Source organism: Tupaia chinensis, unplaced genomic scaffold, assembly GCF_000334495.1.
Source record: "Tupaia chinensis unplaced genomic scaffold, TupChi_1.0 Scaffold000610_1, whole genome shotgun sequence".
Classification (NCBI taxonomy): Eukaryota; Metazoa; Chordata; class Mammalia; order Scandentia; family Tupaiidae; genus Tupaia; species Tupaia belangeri.
Window position 1 is genome coordinate 3,478,470 of NW_006160129.1, and position 22,500 is coordinate 3,500,969.

General features: G+C 45.3%; 1 protein-coding gene across 1 annotated transcript in view; it reads right to left on the reverse strand.

Moving 5' to 3' along the window:
- The window catches only part of LOC102467684 (plexin-A4), a gene marked incomplete at its 5' end in the record, with an annotated part of 128,583 nt that extends 120,963 nt beyond the window's left edge, over positions 1–7,620 (reverse strand). Inside the window, one exon of the mRNA XM_006158849.2 lies at positions 7,520–7,620. Coding sequence (XP_006158911.1) covers positions 7,520–7,620 — 101 coding nt within the window. The remainder of the gene's footprint in view (positions 1–7,519) is intronic.
- Between the last annotated feature and the right edge of the window lie 14,880 nt (positions 7,621–22,500).

Genomic DNA, 22,500 nt, shown 5'->3' on the forward strand with positions numbered 1-22,500 from the left:
AAAAGGGACCCAGAGAGGCTCCTTATTCCAATGAAGCTAAATTACATTTAGTGGTTGTCAAAAGGGAAGGTCTCTTTGTCAGTAGCTGCACTGTTTGGAACTGTTTATCTCTACTAAGATTGAGAAGAGGTAATGTAAAAAAAGAGTTGGAGAGCAGAGCAGGAGTGGAGGATGAGAGAGAGAAGGGCAGGAGAGGAGGGGAAAACAAAGGTGCTCCATTGCAGGCAACCCATCCTCTTTCTAACAGAGTCGCTAACAAGGAGGATGCTGCCTATTACTCAAAACACTTTCTAGTGATTACTCTGATTCTGATCAGCTTCAACTACTTTATCCAACAGTCTGGTGTTTTCATGTCCATTAATGTCACCAGGTCCAGCAGAATTGGTGCTGGAAAACACTTTTCTGTGTTCAAGATGGGCAGCACCACCCTGGGTAGCTCCAGGTGGAATGTTGAGTGAAGTGTGTAGATGCTGGTACGTGGGTGTGCATTTTCTAGACAAGTCTCAGAGGTCGCTCAGCTTCTCTGCTGTTACAAAGGAGCCCATGTTAGACCAAGAGGGACACTGAGAGCTCAAGTGGACCATAGGACCTTTCTAATTCATATGAGAAGATGGGCTTGTTGACCTACCACCCTTTGGCCACGAGGCATGGTGTGTGTGTGTGTGTGTGTGTGTGTGTGTTGGGGACTGGGAAGGAAGTGGGGATTAAGAGACAAAGAGTAAGTTTCCTTAAGCCATACTGTGTACCTGCTGAGCCACGGTGAGAGAAACTCGAATATATGAGTATCTAGCCTGGACCTCTTTTCTCTAAACCAGAGGATGATAACTTTTTGGCAAAGATTCAAGGAAGACCACAGCACAGGCTGTGAAGAGCTTTCTGGGCAGGTGTGAACATAACTTCTTGCAATTATACAGATGTTGGCAAACAGCCCTAGAAGAGATCATTGGTGTGGTAGGTTTGTGTTATATGGACCTTGAATATGGATTAAAAAATATTGGGACCAGCAGATGGCGTAATGGCTACATCACTGAACTCCCATGTAGTTGACCACGGTTCAAGTTGCGGACCCAGTGGCTTAAACTCATACTGGGTGCGAGTGCAGGCATGCCCAAGATCCCGAGAGGAGAATGGAGAAGAAGGGATTGTGGTGTGGCCATCCCCCCTGGGGGGTGATTTCTCTCTTTGTATCTCTCTGTCTCACTCTGTCTTTCTGGTGAGCACACACGCCCTATAGCAAAAATCTCTCCCAAAACAAAAAATAACAATAAATAAAACAGGGCTATGGGGTATGCTGGAGGCCAGCAAGGAAGGACTTGCACTATAGAGTTCGCTTGTAATTCATTAGGCAGATGATTAGGGCCAGCTCTGTCAGGAGAAGCTAGGTCCTCCGTGGTGACTATAATTTGACTCCTGGCCTGGTCAGCCCGAAACATGGCAGGCACTTGTGCCAGAACCCAGGATCTAATGGGCTGCAGGACTGGAGGAAAGGGATAGCTGTGGAGGGTGCTCATCTTTCTCTTTCTCATCCTCAAGTGTGCATACATACATTCTATCATGAATAAAAGAAATCATCTTTTCAGAAAGAAGACGATTAGCTATGGCTTATGGGAAAAATGGTTCCCTTTGCACTCTTCCAGAGACCAGTGAGCAGACCCTGCTTAAAGGTCATGACTGGTTAAAGTCACCTGAGGAGAGGAAGACTTTCCAACAGTGGGGTTGTCCTCGCCATCTGACCACAGCCCTCCACTCCAGGGAAGGAGAAGAATAGGAAGGTGAAGGGGACCCTGGAGTCCATCTGCAGCCTCTACTTATAGTCCTAGGAACCAGAACTACCACAGATACTGGAGCCCAAAGTGTTTTAGGACCAGGAAGCGACCGTGTGTCTATCCCCTCCCTTGGCCATCAGGGTGTGACTATAGGTGGCTCTTTTCATTGCCATTTAAAGCTGAGGAAACTGAGCCTAGACTTGGTCTATCCACACAAATATACACACACACACACACACACACATATATATATATACATACATATATATATATATATATATATATATATACATACATACATATATATATACACCCACACCCACCTACACACACACACACACACACACACACATTATACATATACATTATACATATACTCTTTCCATCTAGGTAGTGTGCATATGTGTGTGTACATACACACACACATATATGTATACTATCTATACACATACACACACATATATATGTGTACTATCTATACACATACACACATATATATACACACACACACATATATATATATACGCATGCATAAATATATATATAGTATACATATATATGTGTGTGTACACACACACACACATATAAATATACACACACATATACAGTTTCTTGAAGAGAGAGTTCTGAGTCCTGAAAAGTAATCAGTGCAAAACCATCCAGGGGAAGACCTTCTTCCAATGGGAGAAATCAAGAGTCCTGAGTCCTGAAAAGTAATCAGTGCAAAACCATCCAGGGGAAGACCTTCTTCCAATGGGAGAAATCTGGAAGAGGCAGGGTCATCAAGGGGCAAGAGAAAGACTTCATAGAAATGGATCTGATCTTTCCCCTGTTGATGTCTTAGGTTACATGAGTCTCCCAGGAGTGACGCTGATGACTTTTCTTAAGAAAGGTAACGTCTGGGCCAATCGATGTGGCTGGGTCTGTGGGGTGGGATCTTGTTACCTACTGAGACTGAGATAGGCTTCTCTGCCTGGGCATGGAGCCATGGGAGGGGAAAACGAAGAGAATGCTGGAGCCTTGCCAAGCCTGGGCATTGGAAGGAATGTTCCAGGCCTAGGATGGGAGCAACTGTGAAGGGCTGAAGGTAGACAGGGCTGTAGGCTTTCCTTTACCTTCACCCAAGTCAGAACGGACTGCTCAGGCCCTGAGGAGAGCCCTGGAATAAAGGCTCATGGTCAAGTAAATAGCCAGATTGTTGAAGCTATTGTTGCCTTTGGGAGTGGGCAAGCCGGAGGGCTGGGCCAGGGGCTGCAAATGAGGGCAAGGGGGTGACTCTCCACTACCAGGTTGGCAGGAAAGTGCTTTGCGATGATTGAGAGTAACAGGAGGGAGGATTTAAATTACACAGCACTTCTCAGGCTGCAACCCACCTGTGACCTTGCTGGTACAAACAGCTCATTCAGCCACAGAAGCCACCTGTTTTCAGGGGCCCTGCCCTTAAACTGTCCCCTCCCTTTCTGTCTGTCTCTCTCTCACACACACATACACACACCCCTTCTGTTCTTCTCTTCCCACAATGCTACCATCACCTTGCTTCCTACAACCACGGCAAAGTTGGCCAAAGTGACTGAGGAAACAGGTTATCTTGACATCTCAAATAGCCCTTGTCTTGCTGCTATTTGCCCTGGTCTTCCTGAGGATCAGCTTGCTGGCCTCATTTCTCAAGTGGCACCATCATCTAGCACAAGATCTTTCTCATGGCAGGGTCCTAACAAATGCACTGATTCTGGATCAAAGCTTTGAATCTGGAGTAGCTTTAGGACAAAGATCGTCTCATGTAGTCTCCCATATGAGCCTGAGCTTAGCACAGGGCCTGGTGCAGAGGGAGCAAGACAGTTCTGAGAGCTCTGAGAAGTCTGTGTGTGGACATGGCAACCCCAGAAGCAATTAAACCTCCCATGTCACCTGCTCCCTTCCTGGCACACAGAGTGCATTGGCAGGCTCTCTCTGGCTCCCTCAGCCTCCTGCACTGGCCCTGCCTGTGCTTTCTCTTCTGCTTGGCTCTTCCTCACACACCTCTCCAGGCCCTGGCCACCCAGTTTGCATCTGCTCAGAATAAATGGGCAGGCACATTAAGAGCAGTGACAACTGTCTTTGACCTAAACCTAAGGAATGAAGGAAGAGAGGCCCCCTGGGAAGCACAGGGAAGGCCCAGAAGGGAACTTTCTGAATGGAGGATAGGTGAGTGGATTACCTGGGTGTTTGCAGTTGTCAAAGCTTTTCAAACTGGATGCTTAGACTCTGGGCATCCCATTCTGTGTACATTTGAAATTATTTCTTCATTAAAAACATCTGAAAGTCCAGGGACCTACTCTTCTTCACTCACTCATGTGGGTGGAGTTCTTCTGGGTCATAAACTATGGGAGGGAGGGATGGAGGGAGGGTGGATTTGCTCAGTGTCTCAGTGGGCAGGAGTCTTAGCTTACAGAAGCTCATGAGTTTTCCTCCCATGGGAGTGGAGCTTCATTGGACACATTGGCACAGCCCCGACACCGGTGTGTCCCCTCATTAGGTCACTGACATAACCAGGAGACGAGGGTCACAGAACAGCCCCTCAGGCTTAGACCGTTCTTCACAACAGCATCCTAGCCACCACTGTGAGAAGGTACTGTGCTCCCTTTTTAAAGATGAAGATGCTATGTTTCATTTAAAAACATTATTTTAAAGAATGATTTTTTATCATTATTTTAATTTAAAAAATAATTATTTATTTAATTTTACTTATTTATTATTTTTTATTTTTACCAGAGAAAGACAGTGAGAGAGAGAGAGAGAGAGAGGGAAAGTGAGAAAGTAAGCCACCAAGTCCAGAACTTGAACCATGGTCAGCCATGTGGAAATCCAGCAACTTAACCACTATGTCATCTGCTGGCCTCTTATTATTATTTTTAAATTTGCTATAGGGCACATGCGCTGGCCAGAGAGAGGCAGAGAGAAAGTGAGAAGGCAAGCTACTGGGTCTGGGATGCAAACTGTGGTTGGCCATGTGGGAGTCCAGTGCCTTAACCACCACGCCACCTGCTGGTCCCAAAGATGCCATGTTTCTAACCTAGTTACAGTTCACATCATTATTTGCAGATTCCGTATTTGTGAATTTGACGGTCCCTACATTCCTTTGTAACTTAGTTCAGTACTTATGGTGCTTTTGCCGTCTGTGGCGGATGAGCACAGAGTAGCGAAAGACAGGCGTTGCCTGGTGTACACGTTCCCAGCTGTGGTCAGACAAGGTGCCCTTCTGCTGTCTTGTTTCAGCAATCACTCTGAACAGTGGCCGTTTACAGACTGACTTAGTGCCACGTTGTTCATATTTTGTTCTTTTCGTTGTAGTTTCATTGTGTAAAATGGCCCCCAACCAGTGCTGAAGTGCTCTCTAGTGCTCTGAAGTGTAAGAACGCCACGGCGTGCCTCACAGAGAAAATGCGTGTTAGACAAGTTTCGTTCAGATACAAGTTATCATACTGTTGGCCCTGAGTTCAATGTTAACACATTTACAATATATATTATATGAGGCATCTTTAAACAAAAACACACATAAAATAAGGCCATGTGTTGATCGGTTGATAAAAATGTCATGACCAGAGGCTCCCAGGAACATGACCCTATATCTAGATGCAGTGGTTTGGTGTTCATTAATTCAGTGTCCCCGGCAACTTTACAAAACATAACTACCACACATAATGACAATCAATTGTGCTTGCCTAAAGCCTCACACGTTTGCAAGGCATGAGAACCGGAGCTCACTGATCTCCACTCCATTAACCCAGTCTCCCAGGTCTCCTAGTGCTTTCACACACTGGCTCTTACTCTGGCTCCTTGAGCAAAGAGGGGCCTGTAGCAGCCACAGTAGCTCAGAGCCAGGTCCCAGACAAAGAGAATGACACTTGCATAGCCCCTGCCCTCAAAGAGCCTGTGCTTGATTAGGGCCGACACTGACACAGGCACATACAAGGAAGGAAGGCGAACTTTGGGATAAGACATGATGCTTCTAATGGAGGTGTGGGGAATCTAGCAGGAACATCCACCAGTTAGACAAAGGCAATTTGTACCTGGGATACTCTCAGGAGCAGAAATGAGAAATTAAAGCAGAGCCATCAGGAAATCATCAGGGTGGGGGCCTACTAAAGTCACAAGAGGCAGGGCACCCAAGAGTTCTTAATCCCTCCCAACCTTGTCAAGATTCCTGCCTCTTTGGCCCAGCCTCAGTGGCGCAGGTGGAAGGACACCACAGCATGATATCGGAGCCATATGGGGAGGCTTGGGGTTTGGATCCTGGAGAGCTTGACAGGCAGTTCTCTCTCTCTCTTTATCCTTCTCTCTCTCTCTCTCAAGAAAGAAAGAAAGAGACTTGAAAAATCATTTCTGCTCCCATTTTCTTTTCTTTTTTAAATTTTTTAAAATGCCAGTGGGTATGCACACTTGCCATGGAGAAAGGGGAGGAGAAGACAGAAAGCATGCTGCCATGGAGCAGTCATGCTGCAATCCCTTTGCTTCCATTCCTCTTCCTGTCAGAATTTTCTGCCCCCCCATTTTCTTACAACTGAAAGTTATTAGTAAATGCCATTGGTTCGGGGCCTTAATAAAAAGACTAGTCCTTTTTCCTTAATTAATTTATTTTAAAGAATAATTTATTTAATTTTACTTATTATTCATATTTTTAAATTTGCTATAGTGCACATGCACTCACCAGAAAGAGACAGAGAGACAGAGAGAGAGAGGAAGTGAAAAAGTAAGCTACCAGGTCTGGGGCTCAAACTGTGGTCAGCCATGTGGGAGTCCAGTGCCTTACCCACCATGCCACCTGCTGGCTCCTCTCCTTAATTTATAAGATAATGCTTGTGTCCAGTTCACAGAGAGCCATGTTTTTCAGGTGTTGACCAGAAACGATGGCTGAACTAGGACCACATGCTATTAGAGTAGGGTCCAGCTGTTGTCACCTTCTCCAGGTAGCAATGCCAGGGGTACCTGTGTCCCTTGCAGAAAGGCCTTCAGTTTTCCCCACATGTCTAGGCTGGTTGTCTATGGACTGGGCTGGACTCTATGTCCCACCTCTCAGTTTATTTGCCAAGCTACTGTTTGTTCCACTGTAACCACTGCCTTCTCCCCGTTTCTGGAGAATAAAGTGGAATCAGCACAAAATGAGGCACCTAGGGGAAGCCCCAGCATTTGGACAGGAGTTCACTGGTCCAGGTGCTCTGACAACCAGCTGTCGGGTGTTATGACAGCAGAGGGAGCGTCCTCAGGAGCTACACACTTGAGCTGCAGACTGGAGCAGCAGAAAATGCTACGGAGATTTTGAAGGTGTGTTAAGTGGATCACTGAGTGGACAGCACACATCTACGCATGCTTTCACAGCCCAGGAGAACCCTGAGAAAAATGTGCAAAGCCTTTTTCCTGTCACTCTGTGCTGGAAACTCAGTCTTGTAGCCAAGTCACAGGGAAATCCAGGTATTCATCTGTCTTGGCCCTCTACTGTGTAACTATCCAGCGTGACATTCACAATCTGATCTGTCATTACCCCCTGTCAGCTATTTCCATATATTTCTTATGGGATTTTGGCAACCTAGAGTGAAGTGGAGACAAATAGAAGAAGATAATTTTTGCAAAGGATGTAAAGAAGGAAGAGTGAAAAACAAGATGAGGAGCTAGAGAGACCAAAGGAAAAGAGCGTGAAACAGGAGAAAGAATTACTAGGAGAGAGTGGGAGGCCAGAGGAAGCGGAAGGCAGGAGGAAGTCCCCCAGCGGTACTCACGTGTTGTGGAGCACACACCAGCCACAGTGCGGATCTCCTGAGCCAAGGCACTCACTACAGCTCCGATACTGACCACAGGACTCCACGGGGACTCTGGTGAGCTAGGATAGGAGGGCAGGGAGAAAGGGGTCAAGATTTTGCAGAACACTCAGTAGTCTGCCAGAAGAGAGGATATTCTGTCAGGTCATTGGGAAAGTCATGATGTATTTTTCTGTGTCATGACTTTCTCAGTGAACTAAAAATAGTGTGGGCATCACCCAAAGCAGTGTAGGAGCTCCACGGTGCTAGTGGCCCAGAGCCAACAGGGACCTTGAGTGATATTTGAGCAGGCAGCCACAGAAACAACTTGGGCACACAACCACCTATTATATTCTCAGACACCTCTGGGAATTTAGACTCCATAGAATTAATATTAAATTGTTTTAAAAGATACTTATATAGCGGACATTAAAATATTCCCACTACCCAAACCTAAAAATACCTCTACAAATATCCAATTTGTCACATATTTGCTTTTTATCAAAGGTAATAAAAGCAAATGTTCATTCTGTCTCCATTTTCATTTGTCACTTGACATAGGGTGTTTCACCTTCTTTCGGTCCTTCCCCTTCCGTTTTCTGTTTTGCCTTTCCAGGGAGCATTTAAGCCAAGACCCACTTAACCCTTCTCTTTCTCTTTCTCCTCGCCTTTTAACAAGACGCCATAAACTTACTTTGTAACTGTTGCTTGTACTCTCTCTTTCCCATCACGTTGGCCAACTGGCTCTAAAAGTTTTTCACTATGGAGCTTTCAAAGAGCAGCTGCTGCTATTTCTCCTCCTCCCCACACCCTTTTCATGACTAGAGGCTTCCTCTCCAACCAAAAACTTTATATGAGCTTTCACCAGCCGCTCGTTAATATAAAATGTTCCACATGACATTTTTGTTCAGTCCAAATGCTCTCATTTCCAGCATACTCTTAAAGATCTTTTGAATTCCTTTGTTCTCTAATGTAGCTCTGTCTCTATGTCTTTCTACCAGCTACACAGTAGGTGCTTAATAACCATATTCCATTTCTCTGGAAACACCTGGTTGAAGTTAAAAAAAATAATAATAATGACATTCTGGATCAAACAGGATTTTTATTTTCTTTCCACAGCCTTGGTCTTTGTTCTCCATCTTGCCAGTTTCGTCTTTATAAAACATTTTTTATTTGTGGTGGTGTTTGTAATTGTCTTTTTCCAGTTGGGGTACCTTTATATCTCTAGTGGAGAACTCCATACCTAATCTTTCAGCCTGAGCTAAGAGAGTTTGCTGTGGTCGTTCTTGTTCATTTCTCCCCGTCAGCCAATAGGCATAGAAGACAATAAACCAGGTTGACCCGGCTGTGCCCTCTCTGCGTCATCAGCAAATGCAGAGGCTGTGTTTTCCCTGCTGTTTCATAGGGCTACTGTCTCTGGAAAATTATGTCCCCTTGGCAGGGGCTACTTGCTACTCATGCACAGGCAAGCTGGCACCAGGGCCTGCTCAATTAGTCTCAGAGTTCTCTTTTGGAATGAATTAATAATTAATTCCAAATCCCACATGATGTCTTTCTCCCTAAATTGTCTTATTCCCCTTATACATCTTTTCTCCAAAGTACATATAGAGCACTTTTAATATTCGCATTGTGTTTTTGCCTCTTTCCAGTTATCTTTTAGCTTCTTACAATCCTGCCCCTGGCCTTGGTGGCCCTTCCTCTGCCTTGCCAGCTGTGTTTTTGGTGCATTTTGGAATTTTATCTTTCCTTTTATTGTGGCTCATGTAATCTACATGGGTCATGCCTAATATCTGTCTATGTATGACCTTCCTATCTTTGTAATTAACCTTGATGGTCCATTTCTTATGAATTACTCCACTAGCTCCATGCACAGCCAGGAACTTCCCTATTTCTTTTGCTTCTTTAATTTCTCTCCCCACCCCTTAAGTGGTCATAGACAGGCTAGCCAGGTATGCATGTCAACAGCGGTCCCCAGCCCGGAGAACCCAGACTCCCCGAAATTTGTGAGTGTTAATGAAGTGCACAAGCTATTTGCAATATTCCAAAAGCCTAATGGAGACTGGATTGTTACTGTTTTATGTTTTATGCGCACTCAGTGATGTATGTCCCATATTAAAAATAGGAAACATATTATTACCTAATAAATGCAGTTTGTTTTTTAGACAGATCTTTCAAACTATGATGCCCCAAGGGGAAAAAATAATAAAAAGAGGCCATAGATGGTGAAAGCAGGGAAGCGCAACTACAGTTGAATGTTTTCATGTGTTCCAGCTGCTTGTCTAGCACTCCATATTTTGCATGGGCTTAAAGAAAAAAACATGGCTTGTTCATTCAAAAGCATAATTACGACCCTCCCCAGTTGCTCCCATTCACATGTTTCATAATCTGCCTTGGATGGAATGTGCCTGGGTTTCTGGGGTATGCCACTTACAGTAAAGGGCCGGCTGCCTGGTGAATCTGATATTCGCAAAACAATTGCATTTAGATTCCTAAAAATATCTTGTGACTGGTGTTTAATGCCAGTACCTTGGAATTGTAAGGTTCTTCCTCTTGTTCTCTTTTTCAGTTGCCAGAGGGTGCATGTACTTACCAGAGAGACAGAGACAGAGAGAGAGGGAGAAAGCACCTTCAATGGGGCATAGTCACATCACAATGCCTTCTCCTCTCTTCCTCTTTCCTATAAGAATTTTGGGCATGTATGCACACATGTCTGATATGTTTGTCAAGCTTCTAGGGCTAGGATTTGAACTGTGGATAGCCACATGAGGTCCAATTCCTTCAATCACTAGGCCACGGGGCTGGTCCAAGTCCTTCCTTTCTTGATTTGAAATGTGTGCCATTTTTTGTTGGTTGGACAGAGTGTAGGATCTTGTAGAGCTAGGTTCCAATCCTGGCTATGCTATTTATTAGCAGTAAGAGCCTACTGCCTCTGAGTCTCATTTTTTTCTCTTCCTTAATTCCCCCCTTATTCATGGGTTTTTTCCCAAACACAGATGCCCCAGTTGCTCCCATTCACATGTTTCATAATCTGCCTTGGATGGAATGTGCCTGGGTTTCTGGGGTATGCCACTTACAGTAAAGGGCCGGCTGCCTGGTGAATCTGATATTCGCAAAACAATTGCATTTAGATTCCTAAAAATATCTTGTGACTGGTGTTTAATGCCAGTACCTTGGAATTGTAAGGTTCTTCCTCTTGTTCTCTTTTTCAGTTGCCAGAGGGTGCATGTACTTACCAGAGAGACAGAGACAGAGAGAGAGGGAGAAAGCACCTTCAATGGGGCATAGTCACATCACAATGCCTTCTCCTCTCTTCCTCTTTCCTATAAGAATTTTGGGCATGTATGCACACATGTCTGATATGTTTGTCAAGCTTCTAGGGCTAGGATTTGAACTGTGGATAGCCACATGAGGTCCAATTCCTTCAATCACTAGGCCACGGGGCTGGTCCAAGTCCTTCCTTTCTTGATTTGAAATGTGTGCCATTTTTTGTTGGTTGGACAGAGTGTAGGATCTTGTAGAGCTAGGTTCCAATCCTGGCTATGCTATTTATTAGCAGTAAGAGCCTACTGCCTCTGAGTCTCATTTTTTTCTCTTCCTTAATTCCCCCCTTATTCATGGGTTTTTTCCCAAACACAGATGACTCAATAGCTTTGAAACTGTAAATGGTCATGCCCTTTATAAGTGAGAGGTATTACTCCTGCTATCTTTGCCATTAATATCCTCATGATACTGTCAAATTCTCTTCCCTACATCACAGAAAAGTGCTCTGATAGTCTTCCTAGGCCTCGTGAACTTGACTGGGGGTTTAACAGATCTGTAAGGATTTTTCCTTGTTAGTACCTTAATCGTGTCATTTCTTCCTTGAACCATCACATCAGCCCCTAAACCATTCCTTGCTTGCCCCTTCTGATGAAACCCAGAGTTTTCCCAGCTTCTTGGACTCACTCAGCACCTTCACTAACTTCTGTAGAAACCATGTTTCTTTCTTTTTTTCTTTTTTTTTTTTTGAGAGGTTTTTGCTATAGGGCATGTGTGCTCGCCAGACAGAGAGAGACATAGAGACAGAAAGCGAGAAATCACCCCCCAGGGGGGATGGCCACGACGCAATCCCTTCTCCTCCATTCTCCTTTCGGGATCTTGGGCACGCACGCACATGCCCCTGGCGTGAATTTTAAGCCACCAGGTCCGGGACGTGAACCGTGGTTGACTATGTGGGAGTCCAGCAACATAGCCATTACACTAACTGCTGGTCCTGAAGCCACGTTTCTTCACTTTCCATCCTGGTGGATCTAAGTGGGAGAGGAACACAAGTCTCAGGCACTTGCTATGAGATTCAAGCCATAGTTTTGCCCCAGCTTCCTTAGTGAACCTGGGCAAATTTCTCTCAGCTTTCTTTTTTTTTTTTTGGCCAGAGGGTGTATGTACTCGCCAGAGAGCAAGACAGAGTAAGAGAAAGGGAGAACTCTTCTTCCAAGGGGGCATGGTCATGCAGTAATTCCTTCTCCATTTCTCTTCCTATTGGGCATGTGTGCATACCTGCCAAGCATGTTTCTCAAGCTGCCAGGGCTGGGATTTGAACCAGGCAATTGGTCATGTGAGATCCAGTTCCCTTAACCACTAGGCACACATGGAGGTCCGAGAGGTGGGGCTCTTGTCTCTAGCAGCAGCAAAGGTGACACTGCAGGCACATCAATCAATGCTTCTGGAGACTGGTGGCCAGGGGACATACCTAAATCTTTTGTGGTCTCTGAAACCATCTATCATTATGATAGCCTGGGCCACATTGTCATCTGATTTGTTCTTTAAACAGAAGTCCATCTCTCCCATGACTTTCTTTTTTCCCCTCTTCCTGTGGTCTGAATTCCCTCACTCAGTTAATTAGCATGCCTGGCACTGTAGCTTAAGACTTTAATCAGCGTGGGGTGGTTTTAATTAATCGTGTGGCTCTGCATCTGGAGTGGTTTGTGTTCCAGGGTCAGGAGAGGAGCCGGAGATGGGGGAGGGAAGAAGCAGCTTTGTTTGGTGTAAGATGTGGGTGGAGAATCCAGGTATGGGGTTGGGGGAAGAACATCTTTGGGGCAAGGTGGCTCAGAAGCCATCTGGCTACCTGCATAACATACTAGCAAGGTGTGCCAGGAAACTAGGGATATTAGGGTGTACATTCATACCAAGATAAATGGTTGACTAAATTCAGTTTCCAAAAGTGAGTTAAAGTGCCAAGAAAACGTCTAATGCTTTCCAGAATTACTCATGGACTAAAGAGTGAGGCAATGCAGTGATACAGACTGGTAGGTGCAGGCCTAGTCTGGGAGGCCTTGGCTATGCCGAGGACAACTACCCGATAGTCAACTAGAGAGATTTCCCCAATCACATCTGATTCTCCAATAACACAACTCTTCTTGATCTGTCAGAATCTCATTGGCTCCTCAATTTTAGTATGCATGATTTAAAAAGAGTGGATAAAACCTAGATCCAGTTCAGAAGACAGTAATAAAAAGATTAATATGCATAAATGAAAAGATCCTGTAAGGGAAGTTTAAAGTTTAATGTTTGCCACAGGATCATTGTCTTCAAGGATCAGTGCCTTCAGGGTATGCTTCTTGGTGGTGGACTGGTGCCTTTGTGGTACAGGTCCATGAAAACCAAAACAAGATGGGATCGACATAGGGGAGATTTCACCTGGGAATTCAAAAAGAGCTTAGACGGGGCCAGCAGGTGGTGTAGTGGTTAAGGCACTGGACTCCCACATGGCTGACTGTGGTTCAAGTCCTGGACCTGGTGGCTTGAAAATAATGTCAGGAGTGTGTGTGTGTACATGCCCGATATCCCAGGAGGAGAATGGAGGAAAGGAATTGTGGCTTGGCCATCCTCCAGGGGTGGAGCTATCACTTTCCCTCTCACTGTCTCTCTGTCTCTCACTCACAAGTGCACATGCCCTATGGTAAAAATCTTTAAAAAAAATACTTAGAGCTTAGAATATCAGAACTGAAAGAGTTTAGAACTAACTCGTTCAAAACTGGGAAGAATAGGTTCCTTTGGCTCAAAGATTATGGTGGGCTTTGCACACAGTTTTCTTGGCACATTGTCCTGGCTTTGTGCAAAAATCTATCAGGCAGTATGGCAATTTCTCAAAAAGTTAAATATAGAATTACCATATATTGGGCCAACAGATGGTGTGGTGGTTAAGGCAGCTGGATCCCACGTGGCTGACTGCTTGGTTCAAGTCCTGGACCAATGACTTGAAAAACATGCTGGGTGTGTGTGCATGCAGGCCCAAAGTCCTGAAAGAAGAGTGAAGTGGAGAAGGAATTATGGTGTGGCTGTCCCTCATGGGGGATACTTTCTCAATTCTCTCTCTCTCTCTCTCTATCGCTATCTCTCTGTGGCAAACTCACACACATTCTAGCAAATTAAAAAAAATGTATTTACTTAATTGTATTAATTATTATTATTTATCTTTTAATTTGACCAGATGGAGGGAAAGAAAGAGAGAGAGAGAAAGCGAGAAGGCAAACCACCAGGTCCAGAACGTGAACCACTGTCGGCCATGTGGGAGTCCAGTGCCCCTACCACCACTCCACCTGCCAGCCCTGTTTCTAGCAAACTTTAAAAAATAGAGTTACCCTATGATTCAGCAATTTCACTTCTGGGTACCAAACTCAAAAGAATTGAAAGCTGGATCTCAAAGAGATACTCACACCCCCATATTCACAATAGCCAAAATGTGGAAGCAACCCAAGTACCCACTGGCAGGTGAATGGAGAAACAGAATGTGCTATATACACAATGGAATATTATTCAGCCTTAGAAAGGAAAGAAATTCTGACGCAGGCTAAACACGGGTGAACCTTGAGAATATTATGCTAAGTGAAATAAGCCAAACAGAAGAGAATAGATTGTACTTGAATTGATTCCACTTGAATAAGGTATCAAGAGTAGGCAAATTCACAGAGACAGAAAGTAGAATAGTGGTATCCGAGTGAGGGAGGAATGAAGAGTTACTGGGTAATGGAGGCACAGCTTCAGTTTAGGAAGATGAAAAGTTTAGGAGCTAGATGGAGGTGATGTTTGCATCACAATGTGGATATACTGAATGCCACTCCACACTTTGAAGTGGATAAAATGGTAAACTTTATCTTCTGAACATATTACTGCAATAAGCAGATTTAAAAATAATTTTTGAGTGACTTTCGGTGAATAATTTCATCTTTAGCACAGCAGAATGAACATGAAAGTTCCTGTCTTTGCCCAACTCCCAGGGTCAAGGGGGAGCAGCTTTCTATTGGTAGACTAATAAAATCATGTTTATGAAATATTCTGAGATCCTTCAGTGAAAAGATAGGCATCGCTACCCTGCAATTTAATCTCAAATTGGACAAAGGGGTTTTGGATGACTATCTCCTGTCATGAATTGTTTTGTAACTGGCTCTCATTTTTAAGCTCTGGACATCTATTTCCTGATTTGGAAAAATATAATTCTATGGTTTTGTTCTACCTATACCTTTTCCTTCGCTCTCATGATCTCTAAGAAGCACAGAGAAGGGACTTGGGATTTCAAATAATACATGTGAGGTCAAATGGCTCTTGATTTTAGAAAATTCTCCTTTTGCTGCTTAGTCTTAACTTTGGCATTTTTCATTCCCAGGTATGACCATGAGTCACCTGTACCGTCTTTCTCATCCCCACCTCTCTTCCCCTCTAAATTATCTTTCTGGAAATCACTTTGGTTTCCTTTATCCATTTGTCACCATAGTAAGCTTCCTTAAATAAGATAGCAGTTTGGTCTGGTTTTGAACTACTGGGTCATTGGAAAAGCCATTATGCATTTTTGCATAGAAAAATATGTCATGACTTTTCTAACAACCCAGTATTACACATAGAATCATTTGCTGTTGTGAATAGAATCAACACTGTCATCATCACCTCATCAACACCACCATCATCATCATCTTCTTCACCATCATTATCATCATCTCATTATCTTCCTTGTCTGTCCAGCCCCATAACCAAAGGCCAGGGTTTTTGTTTTCTTTTGTTTTTTTAAGGTTTTTTACCATAGGGTGCATGAACACATCAGAGAGAGAGAAAGGGAGGGAGAGGCAGAGACAGTGAGAGAGAAAATGAGAAATCATCCCCTAGGGGGGATGGCCATGCTGTAATCCCTTTTCCTCCATTCTCCTCCTGGGATCTTGGGCATGCACGCACACGTGCCTGGAGTGATTTTCAGGCCACTGGATTCAGGATTCAAACTGTGGCCCGCCATGTTGGAGTACAGTGATGTAACCATTACACCATCTGCTGGTCCTAGTTAAGAATTTTTAAGACAATGGCCTAGGTTAGGAAGGCAGTAAGTGAGTGAGAAAAGAAAAAGAGCAAGGGGCCCTCGCAGGAATTCAACTCATGACCTTGGCCTTTATAAGTTTCTGCATCTGAGGCTCTGAGCCCACTTTCCTGATCCCCCAGGAGTTTGAGTGTGCTCTTGACAGCTGGACGTTTTTTGCAGTTCCCCTGAGTCTTGTTCCCTGCTGCCCAGCCCCAGGCTGGATTCCCTGCTATTCTGAAAGGTGCTTTCCACTGGCAATAGGGTCCCACTCTGTCTGTTGCCGTTAACATTCCAAAGGGTGCCTGCTGCTCTGCTGATTGCATTCAGAAATGTTCCCTAGATAGAATACACAGTCTCTGTGTGTATCTCTAATTTGTTTAAGCATTTGACATTCTAGTGGAAATGTGAGTTATTACTCCATCTCTACTCTTATAATTGGATGCTAATGCTACAGTGGCTACACTGAGCCTGATGGTTGGACTTAATTTAAATGTCCAAAAGACTTCTTAAGTACCCAATTTCCTTCAAAATTGTCAAAAAAGAAAGAAAAAAAGAGGCAAGACGACCCATTAAGAAACTCCAAGAGGCTGCCGGGGAAGCTGTCAAGCTGTACAGTTGCCATACTTGCTGCTGTCCTCCGCTGCTGTCCTTTCCATCTCCTGTCCCCAAGCAAAGAAAGTGGAGTTGGGGAAGTTTGTCCCTTTTGAGAAAATGATTAACTTAGTAATATGCAGGGATCTAGTGACATGGTCTCAGGGAGCCCCTCAAAGTGCCTGTTCATGGACCTTTCTTTCCTTGGGTGGCCTCTGTCTAGGTTTCATTTCTGCTGACCTGGGGCCATGCAAGAGGGTCATAGAACTCATCTTCTGTGATGAGCAAAAGCCTTTCACTGCCAGAGCCAGACCCCGGGGCTGAGCAGTGGTTCAGGAAGCTGTATGTATTTCAAGTCACTCCTAGAACCTGTCACTCTCATCCTATTTTCTCAGAAATGTAGGTGTTTTTTAACTTGGCTGAGAGGTGGAGGCTAGGAGGTTGAGTACAGACTGTACAAGAAGGTCTAGTTCTTCACTCTTCTAAAGTACCCTTTTATATCTCATCCCTATTATGGCCTCACAGTAAATGGAGAGGTGGAGTATACTTTCTTTCGTCTTTGGGCTTAGCCTCTGAGCTTGATCAGCCAATGAGAAAATAGCATGCACGAGGCAAATAAATTCTTTATTTTCCCTGAGAGATTTTTGCTATAGGGTATATGCACTAGCTGGAGAGACAGAGAGATGGAGAGACAGAAAGCAAGAAATCACCCTCCAGGGTAGATGGTCACGCTGCAATCACTTCTCCATCCTCCTCCCAGGATTTTGGGCATGCGCACACGTTCCTGGTGTGAGTTTAAAGCCATTGGGTCCAGGACTTTAACCACAGTCAACTACATGGGAGTCCGGTGATATAACAATTACGCCATCTGCTGGTCTCAAGGCAAATAAATTCTTCAGATGTGCTTTTGTGTTGTCTTTGCCCTCATGTGCTTCTGTCACTGTCATGAGAAGAGCTCCCCCAGGTAGTTGCTTCCTCTTCAGCCTGAGCCCCAATGCACCCAGAAGGAGCAAGGTCTAGTCCAGACCATAGCAAGAAGTCAAGCCCAACTGGTTCTGCAGTTTAAAACAGAACTGTCTAGCTGGGTTTAGCCTAGACATCTGACATGCAATTGTTCTGCAGAGCCTGGTATGATAATTAACTTCTGTATGCTGCTAAGTTTGGAGTTGGTTTGTTACACAGCTATATTGTGTCAATAGCTAGCTGATACACAGGTACTGGGCAGAAAGTCACACCAGGGTCCTTTGAGAGGTAGAGGGAAAAGGTCAAGTGGCAGAGGATAAGGTTGCATTGTGGTAGCTTCTTTCTTTTGTGAGCACCGAACAGTTCATGTATATGCACTAGCTGGAGAGACAGAGAGATGGAGAGACAGAAAGCAAGAAATCACCCTCCAGGGTAGATGGTCACGCTGCAATCACTTCTCCATCCTCCTCCCAGGATTTTGGGCATGCGCACACGTTCCTGGTGTGAGTTTAAAGCCATTGGGTCCAGGACTTTAACCACAGTCAACTACATGGGAGTCCGGTGATATAACAATTACGCCATCTGCTGGTCTCAAGGCAAATAAATTCTTCAGATGTGCTTTTGTGTTGTCTTTGCCCTCATGTGCTTCTGTCACTGTCATGAGAAGAGCTCCCCCAGGTAGTTGCTTCCTCTTCAGCCTGAGCCCCAATGCACCCAGAAGGAGCAAGGTCTAGTCCAGACCATAGCAAGAAGTCAAGCCCAACTGGTTCTGCAGTTTAAAACAGAACTGTCTAGCTGGGTTTAGCCTAGACATCTGACATGCAATTGTTCTGCAGAGCCTGGTATGATAATTAACTTCTGTATGCTGCTAAGTTTGGAGTTGGTTTGTTACACAGCTATATTGTGTCAATAGCTAGCTGATACACAGGTACTGGGCAGAAAGTCACACCAGGGTCCTTTGAGAGGTAGAGGGAAAAGGTCAAGTGGCAGAGGATAAGGTTGCATTGTGGTAGCTTCTTTCTTTTGTGAGCACCGAACAGTTCATAAACGCACTGAGGCTGTGTGTTATCTACCCGGTACATGTTCAGAGATTATAAAAGGCTGAGTCCAACATGACAAATAATCTTCTCAGTACTTCCACACTGGCTATGCTTTCTAATTCTGTAACTATAGATCCACAGATCTCAAGAAGGTCCAGTCCCTGAGCAAAGTACCAAAACTCTGGAATGAGAACGACACTCTTCCAGACATGGTTGGCTCACCGGAAGCATAGATGCTCACAGGACCCTCTGTACTGACCTCTTGGTTGCCCCAGTGTCCAGAAATGATTTTTATCAACTTGGCAGTAATAAAAACTCCTCAGGACTGATTTGCCTTGAGCTTTACAATTCCTCCTGCTTGTGCTTGGGCCAGGGGCTAACCCAGCAGGGGCCTCACTTGAGAGCAGACTGATGTGCCCTGTCAAGAGCAGCAGCCATTGTCCCCACTTGCCTGGGGATGAGAGCTCTGGGGTGAAGGTCATTGATACTCAGAACAGCAAGGACAATAGACCCAGAGCATAAAGCTTGGGGAGCTGAGGTCCTGAGCTCTAATCTATTCTGGGTGTCTGGGTGACCTCAACAAATCCTTCCCCCTCATTATGTCTCCCAGTTGATTCATTTTCTGATAGGGAGACCCAGTCCTGCTTCGCCTCGGAGAATCGGTCACAAAATACTACAGAAACAAATGGTCTGGGAAGCTTTTTGCAAATGAAAGGTAGCAGATGTTGCGGAGGGCTGCAATTTGCTGCTATTAATAAGTATAAATGCCTAATAGGAAGCCAGTTTGCTCCGGGAACTCGGACAGCCAAGGAGTGAGCGCTGACGCCGGAATCATCAACATATGCTGCTCCTCATTAGCAAACAGCAGTAGCAGGGAAGCTGGGCAAGGAGCTCTCCACTCACTCTCTGCAGAGCCTCGAGAAATCACCCCATCCCTGCGCCTCCCAGTGTGGGCCGGGCTGCAATGACTGGCGGTTGTTATTAGCCAGACCCCTCACCAAGCAGGAGAGCCATCGACTTTCTGCACAGATGGAAAAGCCATAGCTCAGAGAAGCTGAGCAGCTTGCCCAAGGTCACGCAGCAGGGCTGTGGCAAAAGTGGAAATTGAAATGAAGCTGGGGCTGCCGCCGGCCATCGCCATCCAGCCTGCCAGACACCTCTGGTTCCCTGGGTACAGCCTGTGGTCCCCTCTCTGTGCCCAAGCTCTTGGGTTGAAAATGTCACAGCAATCCAGACTGCTTACTATAAACCCAGAAAGGTTTAGCTGAGTTCAGGGGCTAAAAGGCCCACACTGTGGGCGAAGAAGCCCATCACCAAGAGAGACAATTGATTGGTCTCAGTGCAGCCCTCCTCCTCCAGGGAGACTTCCTGATTCCTTTAAACACATGTGGGAGAAAACTGGAGCTTGAAATAGCTTTCTCTCAGTGAAAAGGACAAAGTTGAGATTTGGGGGATCCTAGATCTGCCACTTCTTGGGTGACCTGAACAACCTACTCTGAGTCTCCTTTTTCTCATCTAAACACCTCAAAGGGTTGTCTGAGGATTACTTGGGGTGACACATATGAATGTGTGAGTGTACAGCCATTAACAAGACTCTGTCTATTGTTCCAGCATTTTTTTTTCAGATAAAAAGCTCCCGGGAAGGGTATGTGAAGCCATTTCTCTCCATCCCACCACACCTAGTACTCAGTTCATGCCCAGGAAATGAAAACGATTAATAAGCAAGCAAATAGCTATTTGCTTGCCTGCATGAATGAGCGATTCTGTTCCCTGTCAAGTGCCTACAATTCCAAGAATCCCATGGAGAAAATAGATTTGGCAATTTTGGCTCCACCTAAAAGCTTATTGTTTCTGGAATATTGCCCCAAGTTCATCTCTTAGCACCAAGGTCAAATTCTCTCCCTCTCTGGGCTTTCTCACTGGTAGCCGCACAGCAGGCACGGGAGCGCTGGCCTCTGAGGCTGTGGTGGTTGGCGGGGTGTGAGTTTACCGAGGTAGTCACATTAAATGCCTGGACCGAGGAGACTCACAGTCACATTCTGCCAACCTGGGAAGTGAGGGGAGTTCTGGCATTTACAGAGTTAAGCTGAAAGGAGCCTTGGGATCTCTGGAGATGCCATTTTCTTAGTTTTTCAGGTGAGGCTCAGGGGTCTTTGCAGGATCTTCCCAAGGCCACCTAGCTTTGGATTCCTAATCCCTGGGTACCAACTCTGACAGGTATCTGTTCTTGACTTAGGCTTGAGGTTAGGTCTGAAGAAAGAGACAGAGCCTCCAGGTTTTGGGGGGCAAAGGGTAAGCCTCTCTGTTCACCCCAAGCCCAGCAGGTGGGAAGGAGCCTTTGTCCAGGGAATCGAAGTGCTGCTCTTGTCCCAGCCATCTTTCACCAAGTGACACCGACAAAGGCGAAGGCCCATCTGAGCTGGGACAGAGGGCCTGCTGCTGTGAGTTTCCCGAGCCCAGCCTTCTCAAGGGAGGCCTTTGTTTCAGTAGCCAAAGGAAGGAGGTGGGGAGGGGCTGGCACATTGACACCTAAACCCAGGCTCTGGCTGTGGAGCCAAGTTAGTCCCCAGGCATATGCTGAGACCCTCTGGCTGGCTGGCACTGGCTCTTTGTAGGAAGTGACAGGGTAGGCTGGTGGGCACTCCCTTCTCCACCCATTGCCCACCTATTTGTCCTGACTTCCTTCGGGCCAGGGCACTGCTGGCCAGTGTCCCCAGCAATGGTCTGGCTATTGAAACTGGAGTGGTGTGTGCGAATGGTACATGATGTGAATGATACATAGTGGCTCTAGGGGTGTGCCCAGTGGAGTGTGCCTGTTTGTAGGAGTGTTTGCACACACCTTTGGGCAGAAGCGCTCTGGGCCCCAGGAGCATGTTTGCAAGTAAGCACATCTTTCCTGGCAGACATGCCTGTCTGGGTATTAAGTGGCTCCTTTGGACAGGAGACAAACAACTTCCTTCAAAAGGGAATTTGACCCTGGGAAAAGTCATGGTGCCCAAATGTGTGGAAACTGATATCCCTCGGTGGGAGCCTTCTGGGTCTCCTCACCTTAGGGCCCCCTCTCAGGAAGCCAGGTGTTGCTGGCTTTAGGAGGGGAGTGACAGAGGCCATGAATGCTCCAAAGAAGCCGAGATCCTCTACCTCACTCCTCCCTCCCTGCCTCAAGGTACGCACTTATCTCTTCAAACCTACACGAGCTCCCTGTGTTGGGTCAGGAGTGTAGATTGCTGCTGGGGGAAGATGAAGAGACTCCTCTGGGGTCTGGACCATCTTTGCCCACACAGACGAAATGCACCTTCTTCATCGAGACATGCTGCTTTGAGGGCATTTCCCAGTAATTGTTCCATATGAAAGGACAATAGTCAAAACGACAGTATTCTAAGAGGTCTTTATGTTTTACACTGTCAGTGGGGGATTTAGATTGGTGCGATCTTTTTGAGGAGTAATTTAGCAGTTATTACTAAAGCCTAAAATGACCCAGCAAGTCTCCCTTTTACAGTCTTTCCTGTAGAAACACGAGCACCTGGGCACAGGTGCATGGCTACTGATACTCACTGTGGCTCTGTACATGGAAATGACTATTTGGAAATGACCGTGGTATCCAGGGGACTGGTTCAATAAGTCACGGCATATCCACATGCTAAGATAATGTAGCTCAGCAGATATTGATACTGACAGATGTTTATGATCCGTCTTTGAGTTCAAAAAGCAAGTTTCATACATATCAGTTAGACTGGTTTCTGAACCAATATCAATCTTTTTAATAGGGATATTCAATCAGTACACAAGTGCAGCTCATCTATACTTTGCTACCTTATTTGCATTGTTTTCAAATTCTGAAATATTTCTAAATGATTGTTGACTAGGATGCAGAGATAACTTTATTGTATTCCTAAAAAGCACGAATGACCATGTTGCTAAAAAGCCTAGGAAAGTAAATAAAGTTTAAACACTGAGACAGTAAAAAAGAAAAGAAAAGAAAAGAAAAGAAAAAAAACAAGTTTCAGGAAAAACCTATTTAGATACATTTTTATTTTTAAAAGACA